Genomic DNA, 14,690 nt, shown 5'->3' on the forward strand with positions numbered 1-14,690 from the left:
TCAACCGGACCCGGAGACTTACCCCTTGCGCTCTGCTAGATTGCTAAAACAACTTCGTGAATAGAAAGCCTTAAAATATTTGAAAAAGAATAAACAACCGGTCCAAATAAAAATGACAGATTTGGATCGCTGTCTTAGTAAATACTAGTAAAATGCTAAACCCATGCTGCACTCTATATGACAACAAATTGTGGAGGATGTCTGCTCCAAGGAGCGCCTACTAGTCACGGCTGTCCAAAACTATTTGCTATCCTTTGACTGGGATTTAAAGGTGAGGGCTTCCCACTTCTGGGTAATAACTTCATTCCGCCTGTGCGCGGTTACAAGTTTATACTCCATACACATGGGGCCACCTCAGCATGATCTCTAGGATTCTTAAACAAGGCTTTGCGCAGTTGGCGGTTAACTAGGGAACACTCATGAGCCAACCACTGTGGCTACTGTGCAGCGGGTCTATGGGGCTTACTAAGGGACTTTTCAATCTCATTGCATAAGCCTACAAAGCACTGACTATCACCCCCTGGTTTCTAGGTTCTGCTAAACACCCCATTACTAATTCATTGTTCTTTGCTACTACTTTCTTCACAAATTGCACAGGATCAGGCATTTTCCAACATAATAGTAAGTTATCCGTGGATGGCCATAGCTTACTAAGACCAGTTGCTAACTTGGAAGTTTTTCTAGCTGGAGTATCAAATGTTATTGCAACAGGATTAGGATCACCAAAATGAGAAGCCACAATAGTACCATACAACAAACAGTTTCACAAGTTGCGGTAGACAAATACATAGTCAGTCCCAGATGAATAGTTTTTCCCTATAAAGGTAGGTACTCCCAAATTGTCTATGCCGGCTATCTCTATTACACTATAAAGATCAGCCAGGTCTAGATATGCCTCCAACTCCATGCTCCTTGTGTACCTGCCAGCATCACTATCTCTACTATGATGATTACTACAGTTGGTGACACACATTTACTTTTTGCTCAACAATATAGAAAATGTAATTAAATACAACTGGGAATTTTTGTTGGGAACGGTATAAAAATCATTGTTCTGCAAATTGACAAGATGTATCTCCAGAGACATCTTATAAACTGCTACTTGAAAGTTATTTTCCTTTGTTTCTAAGGGCTCTGCACAACCCTCAAGTAACAAATTGATTCAAATGAATAACCCACCTGACGGCGGCCCAGACATAGAAGGAAAATACAAAGCCCTCATGAGTTATAGGATTAATGTCCCACGTTTCTTGAAATGGCAAGATTTCGTAAGAGCCTATGAAAGCTTGCCACTCGGGTAGTGGAATCTTCGAGTTCATTCCAGCTCAAAATTGATAAAGAATGGGAATAGCTTGAGGTAGAATTGATTTTGGCTGCATCAGGAGTTGAGTGGAAGTTAAAAAGTAGTGGGTTTACATTCCAGCTCAACCGGCGCTATTAAATTAGGTAGACGCTGCATGTCCGTGTCACTAGACCATTCTAGTGAAACATCCAATGCAACTGACCTGAGAACACCCTGTCAATCGACTTTAGTAAATGGAGAACATCTGTTTCTGCTAGAGTGCCCCCACAACGGCTCTAGATGGTAATCATGTGGCACGTAATGAGCTATTGGCTGGAAAGGCCTATAAAAGTAGCCCAACTGGAACGAAGTGATGTTTGATTTTACATGTGCCCTTGTTATTTTCGAGTCAAACAGTCCCCCCACAATGTCAGGCTACTGACAGTTGATTACAATGCAATCCCTAGGTATGTCTTTTGAAACATTACCAATCCAACTTATCCGCCGGACCATTAGATTGCCGTCTCCTTCCAGCACTCTAAAGTTTCTCTTAACCCCAAACCAATGAGTTAACTTATTTTGTGCTTGTTCCCAAGATTCGGATTGGCCATTTTTCGAAGGGGGGTTAACCCTGCCAAAACCAGAACATACAGGCAAGCCTCTTGGGTAAGTTTTAAAAGAATGGTGCTAGATTTTGTTTCCTGCATGACGTGGTCTTTAGGCTTTTTTGCGGCATTGTAGCAGGCCGCTATAGTGCAATTGTAAATAGTAACGCATTCTCCCGCTGCACCTGAAGTAACAGTGTGGCAAACTGCAGGTCCTTTTAATGCATTGGAGTCCGCTGTTGCTGCATTCTTCCTGACCCAGGATAAAGGTGTTTTCTGAGTCTAGTCACCAAGTACCTTACTCTGTTCTTTACCAGTGGGTAACTTTATCTAAGAATCAGGTGTGGATTGAGACAAGGGTAGGGATGTGAGAAAAGAGTTGGACAATGTAGCCAAATGTTTTTCAATACTAGCCAAACTATCTTTTATTGTCTTCAATTGTTTTTCTAGCGTCTCACCAAGTAAAAAGAACACTCTATCGTAATCTGTTTCACTCAACAGTGATGTCTCTGCCCCTTTGTAATTAGAGTTTTGCTTCGTTGAGGCTTTGAACGAGTGGTGTGATTGGACAGTGTCTTCCTTTTTACCACTGGTTCTGGGGTCAGAGTAGGCCTGCTAATATCCACACAAGCAGAACTGTTTTCAGGGTTATCATGGCTAGAAGAAACCATGTGGTACGTGGCTCAGCAGGATTTACTCAATGGTTACTCTTTTGTACCCCCCCCCCCCCATCCCCCTCGGCCTAGGGAGAGCCTGCGCTCTGTGAGGGCTATTTCAGTACTTACCTCAGCTGCATGGCGCTCTCTAGCATATTGTGAATGCTTGTGGGTTTATGGGGTATTTTGACAGTTCCTGTGAACTTCCTCTTCTCCGTAGTACTTAATCAATTAATATGGAAGGAAACATGAGGTATTTCGCAGTGTCTGCGTCAGAGGGGTGGCCTAGCTCAGTCTCTGGCAGCCATGGATGGATGTAGGTGGTCCCGCCCTTGGCCCAGGCTTTGCCCGGACGCGTTCCACACAGTGGCAGTGCAGTGCGCTTATGTAGTGTTCAGGATCCAGGTATTGCTTGCAGGTTATGTTGAACAGCGAGGATTGTGGGGCTTGTAGTCCCCCAGCAGCTGCGGCGGCTCGACCCACTGCTCAGGACTTAACAGGCGTTTGGAAGGATGATGCAAAACCCCTCAGCAAGCGAGCTGCTTCACAATCCAGGCAGTAGGTCAACACTCCAGCACAGACCCTCAAGGCATTAATGTGTGGTTATCCTTGCAATGCAACAAGCCAGAGTTGGTCAAACTGTCTTAAGGTTTGCTTCAAATTTATACACCATCCACTGGTGATATACAGCTTTAGTTGAGTACTGCTTTACAATCGTTGCAGAGCATGTGCATCTCCAGCCACACATGCTATGACCCTGTTACGTCACCCTGCAAGCATCTGTTTAATGCATGTAGGGCTGTTGATTCACATGCGCCCACCCACCTCTCCGGATGCCAGTGTTTGCTAAAGATGTTTTATTCTGCATCTCTACATAACACACATGGTCACCGTACTATCCTACTCACTGCTCCATGACTACTCGCGCACTCTGATCGGAAAACCGTAACAATGGGGTCCTTGCCCATTTACTTTCACAACCACAGTATAAGTCGCTGATACTTTGGAACTTGAAAGACTTCTTGGAAGAAACAAGTTGCCCAAGTCCAAGCCCAAAAGTAGATGGTAGGTGTATTCAGAGCATGTGTATCTACAGCACTGCTTACAATAAAAAAATGCTTAGAGAGTAAGTAACATAATCTCAGTTAATCATATTGCTATGAAGGTCAATTGGATTTTAGATTTGTATTTGGAAAGTGTATTCTGTCATGGACAAATAAATTAGATGAATATTATTTATAATTGTTCCACTTCATCTAATCTATTTTTCCATTTCCTCATTGCTTCCTAAACACGGAGTGCCATTTTAATATATTCTCTTCCACAGCAGTTCTGTATCTGAATGTTAATAAAGATTTTTTCCTTCGGCAGTGTCCAAGCCATCTTTCCCACTCCTGACCCTGCAGCCTTGAAGGATCGACGAATGGAAAACCTCGTGGCCTATGCTAGGAAGGTTGAGGGTGATATGTATGAGTCTGCGAACAGTAGGGTAAGTTTTATTTTTCATGGTGTTTCCCTAGATGCACTCATCAGTTTGCCTTGTTTGCATATGTACAGTTTATTATCTTTAGTTGTGATTTTTGCCTTCCAGCTGACGACCAGTCGATCATGAGCTAGAAGGCAGTACTGCTGTGTGAAATTACCCTGCCCCTTCTCAATAGAAGACATTATAGTTCTATATTATATTTGCAGATGTAGACAGTGTAATATGCTACTAATTGTCATTGCTGAGTATCCCAAGGGGCCACGGATCACACGAGGTGAATCCATATCTATTTTACACATACCGTGTTTTGGATCTTTCACCAGATTACAATGCTTGAATTTTTTCTGCAATTTTGGGCTTGGAACTTTCAGTAATCAATATTGTCATAAGTGTTTTAACAAAGCAATTGTTACTGATGCAAACAGAAACCCGTTCACAGATATAAAATAGCCTATCCACCATAATATCATCCTAAGTTCACCCAGTCAGGTGGAAGGAATACAGCAACTGCAAAATGGGTTATCTCCGGGTGCATCCTGAGAGAAGAATGTTCGAGGCAAAGGAGCTGCAGATTACACACTATGCATAGATCGCCATCTGGTGTTGGACCCGGATGTTTGCACTTGTTTTTGTCTTGGAAAGTCTTTGGAAGTCACGAGGTATGTGACTCCTCCTTTGGATCATAGTGCGCATGGGCATCGGCTCCATCCTCAGATTGTTTTTTTTCTGCTATCGGACTCGGATGTGTTCTCGCGTTTCTGTTCGGAACAGTTAACGGTTTTCTCTTACAACGCGCAATCCTTCCCTTCTCGACGGTATTGTTTTCGATCGTGTTTTCCAATCCATGCGACCCTTCAAATTCGAAGTCTTCGATTCCGGTCGTCGAAGAAGGCCTTCGGGCCTACCTGGGCCTAATCTCCGGCTCATGGAAAGGACGCCATTCAAAAAGTGTCCTCGATGTGGGTCGAAGTTTCCCCACATGACCTACATGAGGTGTGCAACCTCTGCCTCTCACCGGAGCACGAGGCCAGAAACTGTCCAGCTTTTGCCTCTTTCCGCTCCAAGAAGACAATCTGGGACCAACGAGCTCGACTAACAATGGCGCGCTTGTCATCTTCCATCCCGGACGACATCTTTCAAGAGGGCGTCGATTTTCCGGAGCAGGGTCGGGTCGAAGAAGCCATCATCAGCGCCTCCGAAGCAGATGATTCCGACGTCGAAGACCTCACTCCAGCTCAAAGGGCCGTGAGTACAGACGTCGACCCTATCAAAAGAGGCTTCGTACCACCTTCACCTTCGGGCCCAGGTGCACACCGAGACACTGCTTCCCATGCCCCGCCTTCGGGCCCGGTAAAGAAGCTTATTAAGCCTTTAGGTGACTCGGGCTCGAGTCAGCCTACCCTCGGTGCCGAAAAACAAACTTAGGCACCGAAAAAGAAGACGTCTTCATCCATGCCGACCACTGCTTCGACATCAAAGCACTCGGCGTCGAAGGCTAGCACCGGTTCCTCGGCGCCGACAACACCCTCAGAGCAGACTAAAAAGCGCCCCCCAAAAGGCCCCGACTCTTCCAAGCGGAAGACCTCGGCACCGAAAGAAAAAAACAACCGGTTCCATCGGATAAAGACACTACAAAATTACACGGTTCCAAGCCTAGAACCGCTACAGAGTCGACGTCCGAAAAAGCTTATACGGCACCAAAACCCTCGACTCCGAAAGATCTGCCTCCCACAGACTAACTGTTTTGTCCAGATCCTACCCAAAAGACTCTTGTGAAGGATCCTAAGACTGGTCATTTAATGCTTAGCATCAAGAAAAGACCCCTGGAAAAGCCTGTGCCTGCACCACCAACGAAAAAGAGAGACTTTGCTATCTCTCCATTATGGACCCCTTCTCCTCTTCCTCCTCCTCCTCCACCACACCGCTCTCCTACACCATCACCTACCCCAATAGAGGATGATGATGAAAACACCTCAGATGATGCAGGGGGAGGTGCGGACGATCAACCCCTTGGGAACCCTATCCCTACTGGCTCCCCGGACCCCTGGGATGATTAGTGTCCCAGACGTCCCTTAAACCCAACAAGATGACATCTATCCCTCCAGAGGACAATATCTGCTTCAACCAGCTCCTTCACAGGGCTGCCCAATACCGCAGGGTTACCCTTCATACAGACCCAGTAGAGGAAGATTTTCTTATGGACACCTTCGATACCACACAAAGGTCCACCGCAATTCTGCCAATGCTTAAAGGGGTCATTAAGCATGCACCAGAGATCTTTAAAGACCCAGTCAGAGCTCGAGTTATCAACCCGAGAAAAGAAAAGAAGTAAAAGGCTGCTCCTACTGACCCAGTATACATTAAAGGCCCGGCACCACTAGACTCCTTAGTAGTCTCTAATGCAAGGAAGAGAGCAAATTCCCAAACATCAGGTGATGCACCACCACCAGATAAGGAATCCAAACTCCTGGACCCCTCCGGCAAACGCACAGTGTCACAGGCAGCAAACATTTGGCGAATTGCTAATACCCAAACGCTGTTAGCCAGGTATGACAGGGCACATTATGCTGAGCTCGAGTCCATAACGCAGCACCTCCCTGACAGGTATAAAAACTGGGCCAACGAACTCCTACAGGAGGGTAAAACTATCACTAACACCTCCATCCGTTGTGCCCTAGATGTAGCCGATACCGCCTCAAGGGCAATAAACACCAGTGTGGTTTTGCGCAGGCATGCCTGGTTACACATATAAGGTTTTAAACCCGAAGTCCAGAGTTCTATACTCAATCAGACTTTTGATGAGCAACACCTATTTGGCCCTAATGTGGACGTATCACTTGAGAAAACGAAAAAGAATACAGACACGGCCAAATCTGTGGGAGCCTTGCAGTTGCAAGTTCCCAGACTGTCCTTTCGTCGCTCATCCTTCAGAAGCACCAATAGAGGCTACTCCTCTGATAGCCCCTCCACCTCTTACAAGGCTCCCACCCAATCCACCTTTACTAGAGGTTACCAAACGGGTGGTTACAGGGGGAACAGCAGCAAAGGCAGAGGCAAAAACAACAACTCCAGCTCTGCCTCCACCCCCACGCCATGACTTCCCTCCACTTCCCCAGACCATTCCACTCCAGTCGGGGGAAGACTCCACCAATTCCTTCCTGCCTGGGCAAACATCACTTCAGACAGGTGGGTGCACCAAATAATTCAATCAGGCTACTGTCTCCAACTAACATCTACCCCCCCCAACCATACCACCCAAACACCGTCCACTGTCACAAGAACATCTATTACTGCTAAAGCAGGAGGTAATCTCCCTCCTACAAAAAAGTGCAATAGAACCAGTTCCCCTGCACCAACAAAACAAGGGAGTTTACTCTCTCTATTTTCTCATACCAAAGCAGGACGGACCTCTAAGGCGTATTTTAGACCTCAGGCCCTTAAACCTATACATACTCAGACCACTTCCACATGGTCACACTTCAGCAGGTCCTCACTCTGCTTTCCCAGGGCGACTTCCTCACGCCAATAGAACCAGGCTCAAGGTCAGCTAACAGATCTGGTGTTGGTAGACGTTCGTACCCATCGCTCTCTGCAGTGGTGGAACACCAAGAACCTTTCCAAAGGGCGACCGTTCCTCGAGCCGGTTCCTCAAATAGTCATGACAGCGGACACATCACTCTCCGGCTGGGGAGCTCACCTACTTCATCACCCCATGCAGGGCAGGTGGACACCTTGTGAGAAAGTGGCTCTGTATATACTGTTCCTTAATAGGTACAGGGTGTAGAGTCCACAGACCCCAAGGGTTTAACAGAGGTTAAAGTTAGATATAACCTTACTCTCCAAAGTGGTAGCCTGGTGGAGCAGTAAGGCACTATCAGAGGACAGTGTAAAGTATTTGTTGTACACACTCAGTCAGCAAATAGTTCCACACACTCAATAACTGAACTCTAGGCCAATGGTTTGTATATAAAAAAATATATGCTTGTTTTATTTTAGAACCAACACTTGGAATTAAAATATACTTTCTCGACAGATGTTTCATAAGAATACTTTTGTATATGCAATAGACTTTTTAGTAAACAGTTACAAGTAGTTGCAGTAGGCAACTCTATTTCTAATCACAATACATTGAGCTCAATGATAAATTCAAGTTATATGCAACAGATTACTTTTTAGATTACTTTTGTAATTCCAGGCCTGGATCCTAGATCCAGTCCTGGGTCAGTTCTCAGAATCAGCTGTTAAAAGTCGACCTTGGTACTGTAATGATTTTTAACTAATATTTAGCTATTTCAAAAGTTAGCACTTTGAAAATATTTCAGAGCAAACAATCAATGATTCCCTATGGAAGAAAATGTAGGTTACAGGTACAGTAGGTTATCGTTACTTTTGTAATCCAGTACTGGGTGCCTAGACTCAGTACTGGGACCTTTATCTAAAACAGGTAAGTAATTACGTTTTCGGATGTTATACGATTTTTGAAGACTATTTAGAAATTGCAGAAATCAACACTTAAAAGAAATTTCACAGAAAAACAGTCAATGGTTTCCTATGGAAGAAAAGGGAGTTAGAGGTACGTATAGTTGTGGGTACTTTTCAGTCAGTGCTGGGCACCAAGATCCAGCACTGGGAGCTCACCTAAGAGCAGGTGAGTAAATTCGTTTTTGATACTCTGCTGATTGTTGGTGAATATTTTGAGTTTTGAAAAGTCCACACTTAGAAGAATTTCCAAGAAAAAGCCAGCCAATGTTACCCTATGAGAAAAATGAAGTTAGCGGTTTAAGGGTAAGTACTCGACTGGCAGAGTTGAAGTTCTGGGCATAGACTCAGGGGTCCCCCAGTGTCAGGTAGGTACAGTCAGTTCACCCTCAGCGGTTTCAGGACGGCCGGGTGCAGAGAGAGTTAGGCCCAATGTTATCCTATGAGGGATAGGGGGGCCTGGGTTGGTGGCTGCTGTCGGGCAAGCCACGCGGCTGTGGGAGCTGGGCTCCTGGTCACTTACTCAGGGCAAGTAGGGAAGTAGGTTAGAGTAGAGTTTTCACTGCCAGGGCCACTCGGGCGGCTGGGTGCAGGGTGCTTTTGAGCCGTCGGGCGCTCAATTGATTTCTATGAGAAATCTCCGGTTTGGAAAAAGACTGCAGGCTCGGGGACGAGGACTCGTCAGGTGCCACCACCACTTCGAGAGGTAAGTTGGGTAGTTGGAGGATAGGTAGGTACCCCGGGATTGGACACAGAGGGCCGTGGGGTGCCGGGTGCAGGGGTGCCTTTTGGTGTCGGGAAATCTTACCCTCTGTTGATCGCGGTTGGGGTGGCACTCTGTTCTGAGGCAATTTTGGAAAAGGGGGTGGTGATGGACAGAGTTTCTGAATGATGCAGAATACTCTTACCAAGTCAAGAGATCATGGTTTTAATCCATCACCGTTTTTTAGCTCACTGCACCATCCCAGCTCAGAACCTGGCTACATGTAAATTAGTCTGTTCCTGTCCCAGTGCATGATGGGAACAGGGCAAACCAAACTACCAAGCCAATTCTTATACTGGGAAGGAAACAAGCTTCCGGGGACCGGTTTCTGGCATCACAGCCTTCGTCGGCCCGGCTTGCTTGAATCCTGATGGTGCAATGAGCAAGGGACTCACGTCTGAGTATACCCTCCCACACTGAGTGTGGATAAAATCAATTTTGGAAAAGGGGGTGGTGATGGACAGTTTCTGAATGATGCAGAATACTCTTACCAAGTCAAGAGATCATAGTTTTAATCCATCACCGTTTTTTAGCTCACTGCACCATCCCAGCTCAGAACCTGGCTACATGCAAATTAGTCTGTTCCTGTCCCAGTGCATGATGGGAACAGGGCAAACCAAACTACCAAGCCAATTCTATTACTGGGAAGGAAACAAGCTTCCGGGGACCGGTTTCTGGCATCACAGCCTTCGTCGGCCCGGCTTGCTTGAATCCTGATGGTGCAATGAGCAAGGGACTCACGTCTGAGTATACCCTCCCACACTGAGTGTGGATAAAATCAGTTTTGGAAAAGGGGGTGGTGATGGACAGTTTCTGAATGATGCAGAATACTCTTACCAAGTCAAGAGATCATGGTTTTAATCCATCACCGTTTTTTAGCTCACTGCACCATCCCAGGTCAGAACCTGGCTACATGCAAATTAGTCTGTTCCTGTCCTGTTCCTGTTCTGAGGCTGCAGGCTTCGTCAGGATTGTCGAGGGGGGGTCCTTGGGTGCCGGACTCGGGGTCACAGTCGCCGTGGGGTCGTCCTCGTGGGTTTAGTTCACTCTGGCACCGGCCAGGTGTGGCGGGTGCAGAGTGGGCTGGGATCGCGGTTCCGGGCTGCTGCCAGGGGTGAAAGGTAGGTTCTGAGTAGAGCCTCTACTCATGGGAGTCCCAGGGGATCAGAGCTCAAAGGTAGTCAGGTCCTCCGGGGTTTCTGAGGTTGCTGGCCACAAGAGATGCCGGGTTTGGAGCAGGAGCAGGTTCGAGGTCGACAGGCCGGTAGGGCTGGGGCCAAAGCGGTTGGTGTCTCCCTCTCCTTCGCAGCTGCAGGGCAGGTCTTCTTTTCTTCTCGCTCTTCTTGTAGTTTCGGAATCTGGGGAAGGAAGGTTCAGGGTGCCCCTAAATACTAGATTTAGGGGCATTACAGTTAGGTGAAGGCCAGGGACCAATGGGTCCTTGTCCTGGGGTGGGTACACCCCCTACCCTGCCCCTCTCCTGTGGGAGGGGGGCAGTAGCCTAATCCTGATAGGGTAGGGCCTCCCATCTTCAAGATGGCGAGAGCCCGGAGATGTGCTTCACCTCGCCTCCCCCACCTGAGGGGTGGGGTGGGCAGGCTGGCACATCCCCTCTCCTTGTATGAGGTTTCCGGCCAAGCTTCCCGCCAGAGTGGGGGGTTGCAGTGGCCTGGGGAATCTCCTAGAAGCGGCAGGCCTTTGAAGCTTCCCTTTGATCATCCTGGGGGAGGAGATCTATCACCTCACCCAGGATGTGCATTGTTGCAGGCCCGGGAGAGCAGGGGCTCTCCCACCCAGGGGTCCAGCAACATGTCTGCTGTGTGGCAGCCTGGGCAGCCTCAGAGCAGACGTGGATTGTAGGTTAGTTGTAAGGGGGCATCTCTAAGATGCCCTCTGGGATGCTTGGTACATTAAATCTCACACTGGCATCAGTGTGGGTTTAATGTACTGAGAAGTTTGATACCAAACTTCCCAGTCTTCAGTGTTTCCATTATGGTGCTGTGGAGCTCGTGTTTGACGAGCTCTCAGCACCATGTACTCTTAAATGGCAGCACTGCACCTACAGCGCCCGGGAATGGACCTGGGTACTGTAGGGGCACAGGGCTCCTGCTCCTGTGCCCACACCATGGGCATAAGGCACCCAGCCAGAGGTGTGACTGACATATGCCTTGGCAGTGTGGGTGTTGGGCATGGCACACACAGATGTGTGCCATGTCGACTCTTCATTTTGTCCTGCACCCAGACACTCAGCCTGCAAAGGCAGTGTGTGTGTGTAAGGGTACAGGGCCCCTAAGGGTGGCACAATGAGTGCTGCAGCCCTTAGGGGTCTTCCCTGGTCACAAGGCCCTGGGTACCTAGGGTACCATTTACTAGGGGCTGACATGTGGCCAGGGTTTGCCAATTTGGAGTTTGTGTGTTTTAAGGAAGGAACATAGGCCCTGGGCACCTGATAGGCAGGAGTCCAGGGCACACTCAGTCAAAGTACATTCAGCAATTTAGCAAAAAGTGGGGGCATACCATGCAAGAAAGAGGGCACTTTCTCACACACCTCAGCAAAAGTTACTCCACATGAACCACCTGGAGCTACTAGCCATATTCCTAGCCTTGAAAGCATTCCAAAAACACATTTCAGGCAAAGCTGTCTTAGTCCGCACCGACAACATGACAGCCATGTATTATATACAAAAACAAGGCGGGACATACTTTCTGCAGCTCTCTCACCTCGCGCATCGCATATGGAGGTGGGCTATATCTCAGAACATTTTTATCCTAGCCCAACATGTCCCAGGAGTCCAAAACACAATAGCCGATCTGTTGAGCTGCCAAACACAACAAATCCACGAGTGGGAACTTCATCCACAAGTTCTTCAACCATTTTTTCAGATGTCGGGGCAACCACAGATGGACGTCTTCGCCACCCACGAAAACGCCAAATGCCGAAACTTCGCTGCCAGGTATCCACACCCATTGTCCAAAGGCAATGCGATATGGATGAACTGGTCAGGCAGATTTGCATACGCTTTTCTGCCGCTCCCACTCATTCCACTAGTGGTGCGCAAACTACAGCAACACTCCTTAATGCTCATCCTAGTTGCTCCAACTTGGGCTTGACAACCATGGTACACCACATTGCTACAACTCTCCGTAGTTCCGCACCAAAAATTACAACTCTCTCCAACTCCTCCTAACCCAGAACCATGGAGAGATACAACACCCAGACCCAGGTCAGCTCAGCTCAACCTAGTGATCTGGCTCCTGAAGTCCTAGAATTCGGTTACCTCAACCTTCATCCTGACTGTATGAACGTCCTCAAAGAAGCTAGACGGCCTACCACTAGAGCATGCTATGCAGCCAAGTGGAAAAGATTTGTAATATACTGCCATAACAACACTGATCCCCTAGATGTGTCTATCCATCACATCATAGGCTACTTACTACACCTCCAAAGATGCAACTTAGCCTACACGTCTATTAGACTGCATCTTGCTGCCATTGCAGCATATCTACAAAATAGACAACATCTATCACTCTTCAGAGTACCTTCCATAAAAGCTTTTATGGAAGGACTCAAAAGAATAATTCCCCCCAGAGTACCACCCTCACCCGTGTGGAATTTAAACTTCGTTCTCACAAGGCTAATGGGGCCGCCATTTGAACCTCTACATAAATGTGAGCTACAATTCTGAACATGGAAAACTGCTTTCCTAGTAGCTATTACTTCTCTACGAAGAGTTAGCGAACTACAAGCACTAACTATTCAGGTACCTTTTCTGCAAATGCACCATTATAAGGTTGTACTCAGAACTAATCCTAAATTCCTCCCTAAAGTAATTTCTCCCTTCCACCTCAATCAGTCTGTGGAGCTGCCTGTATTCTTCTCGCAGCCACAATCATTCGCAGAAAGAGCACTTCACACCTTAGATGTCAAAAGAGCACTGCTGTACCATATAGAGAGAACACAACCTTTTCGTAAGACCAAACAACTATTCGTGTCTTTCTCACCACCACACAAAGGCAACCCCATATCAAAACCTGGGACAGCTAGGTGGATTGTCAAATGCATACAGATTTGTTACCACAAAGCAAAACGTACATTATCTGTTCCTCCTAGAGTCCACTCTACTCGAAAGATAGGGGCTTCAATGTCATTTTTAGGGAACATTTCCTTAGACGATGTCTGCAGAGCAGCTACATGGTCTACACTGCACACATTCACAAAACACTATTGTGTCGATGTGCGAACTAAACAAAAAGCTAGTGTGGGCCAGGCTGTACTCAAAACACTTTCAAACTACTGTAACAGATACTGGTGGTCACCGCTAGGAGGGGGATACTGCTATACAATCTATGCATAGTGTGTAATCTGCAGCTCATATGCCTCGAACGGAATATGCTACTTACCAGTATGCATCTGTTCTTGGCATTTAGAGCTGCAGATCTACACACGCCCACCCTCCTCTAGTATTATCTTACTTAGATACACCATACATGGGCATCCTTCCTGTTTCTTACAAAGCTCCATCATTCCCTGCTGGCGAAAAACAATCTGAGGATGGAGCCGATGCCCATGCGCAATATGATCCAAAGGAGGAGCCGCATACCTTGTGACTTCGAAAGACTTCAAGACTAAAACAAGTGCAAACATCCGGGCCGAACACCAGATGGTGATCTATGCATAGTGTGTAGATTTGCAACTCTACGTGCCAAGAACAGATGCATACTGGTAAGTAGCATATTCCTTGTCGGCTAAAAAAAAATGGTTATTGGAAGCGCCCACATTAAAATACGTGACTTAACGCAACCTCCTCAGAACTCTTTGTAAAACTCACCAAGAAAGCATCTGCTCTGAAGGGACTAGCACCTGGTCATGGTGTGACCAAGAATTCAAATTCTGGAGGTTTTCTAGTGGAAAAAAAAGAAATTTAAAGATTCAAAATTACAGTATCCACGTGTGATTATCCTTTTACTGACCTTCAACAAAGCTGCCATCGCTGATGGTATTGTTGCCTATACACTCTTAATATATGTTGAGGGGGTTCTACATGAACGACGGTCTCCTTGTCATCGACACTCCTTTTGTAAAACAGGTGCTGTTTCGATGTCCAGGTATTTACAGTTGACAACTCAACATCCTCTAACCACACTGTCGATGACTCATCCATCATCGCCGAAACATCATTAGCTGATGAAGTGCTTGTCTGTGTAAAGTTTTCTCCACAAGTTTTACTGACCACCATCAACCAAAAGCCAATGATTAAATCAGTCTCTCATGCAGCACCCGTTGATGACCAAATCTCCATCAATGGTAAAACTGTACCTCCATTTGATGAACCCAAAGAGACTCCAACTACTTTGGCTGCAATTACAACTGTTGCATCAAAGATTACGGCTATAAGCACAGCCTTACCACAAACACCCA

At 46.8% G+C, this 14,690-nt stretch overlaps 1 protein-coding gene across 2 annotated transcripts in view; it reads left to right on the plus strand.

Annotated features, from left to right (window-relative positions):
- CREBBP (CREB binding lysine acetyltransferase) overlaps positions 1 to 14,690 on the plus strand; it is a 1,382,831-nt gene that overhangs the window by 343,254 nt on the left and 1,024,887 nt on the right. For both annotated transcript variants that reach the window (XM_085628465.1, XM_085628466.1), the window contains exon 9: positions 3,915 to 4,032. In XM_085628465.1, coding sequence (XP_085484591.1) covers positions 3,915 to 4,032 — 118 coding nt within the window. The remainder of the gene's footprint in view (positions 1 to 3,914; positions 4,033 to 14,690) is intronic.

The sequence above is a fragment of the Triturus cristatus genome, chromosome 10, assembly GCF_964204655.1.
Source record: "Triturus cristatus chromosome 10, aTriCri1.1, whole genome shotgun sequence".
Classification (NCBI taxonomy): domain Eukaryota; kingdom Metazoa; phylum Chordata; class Amphibia; order Caudata; family Salamandridae; genus Triturus; species Triturus cristatus.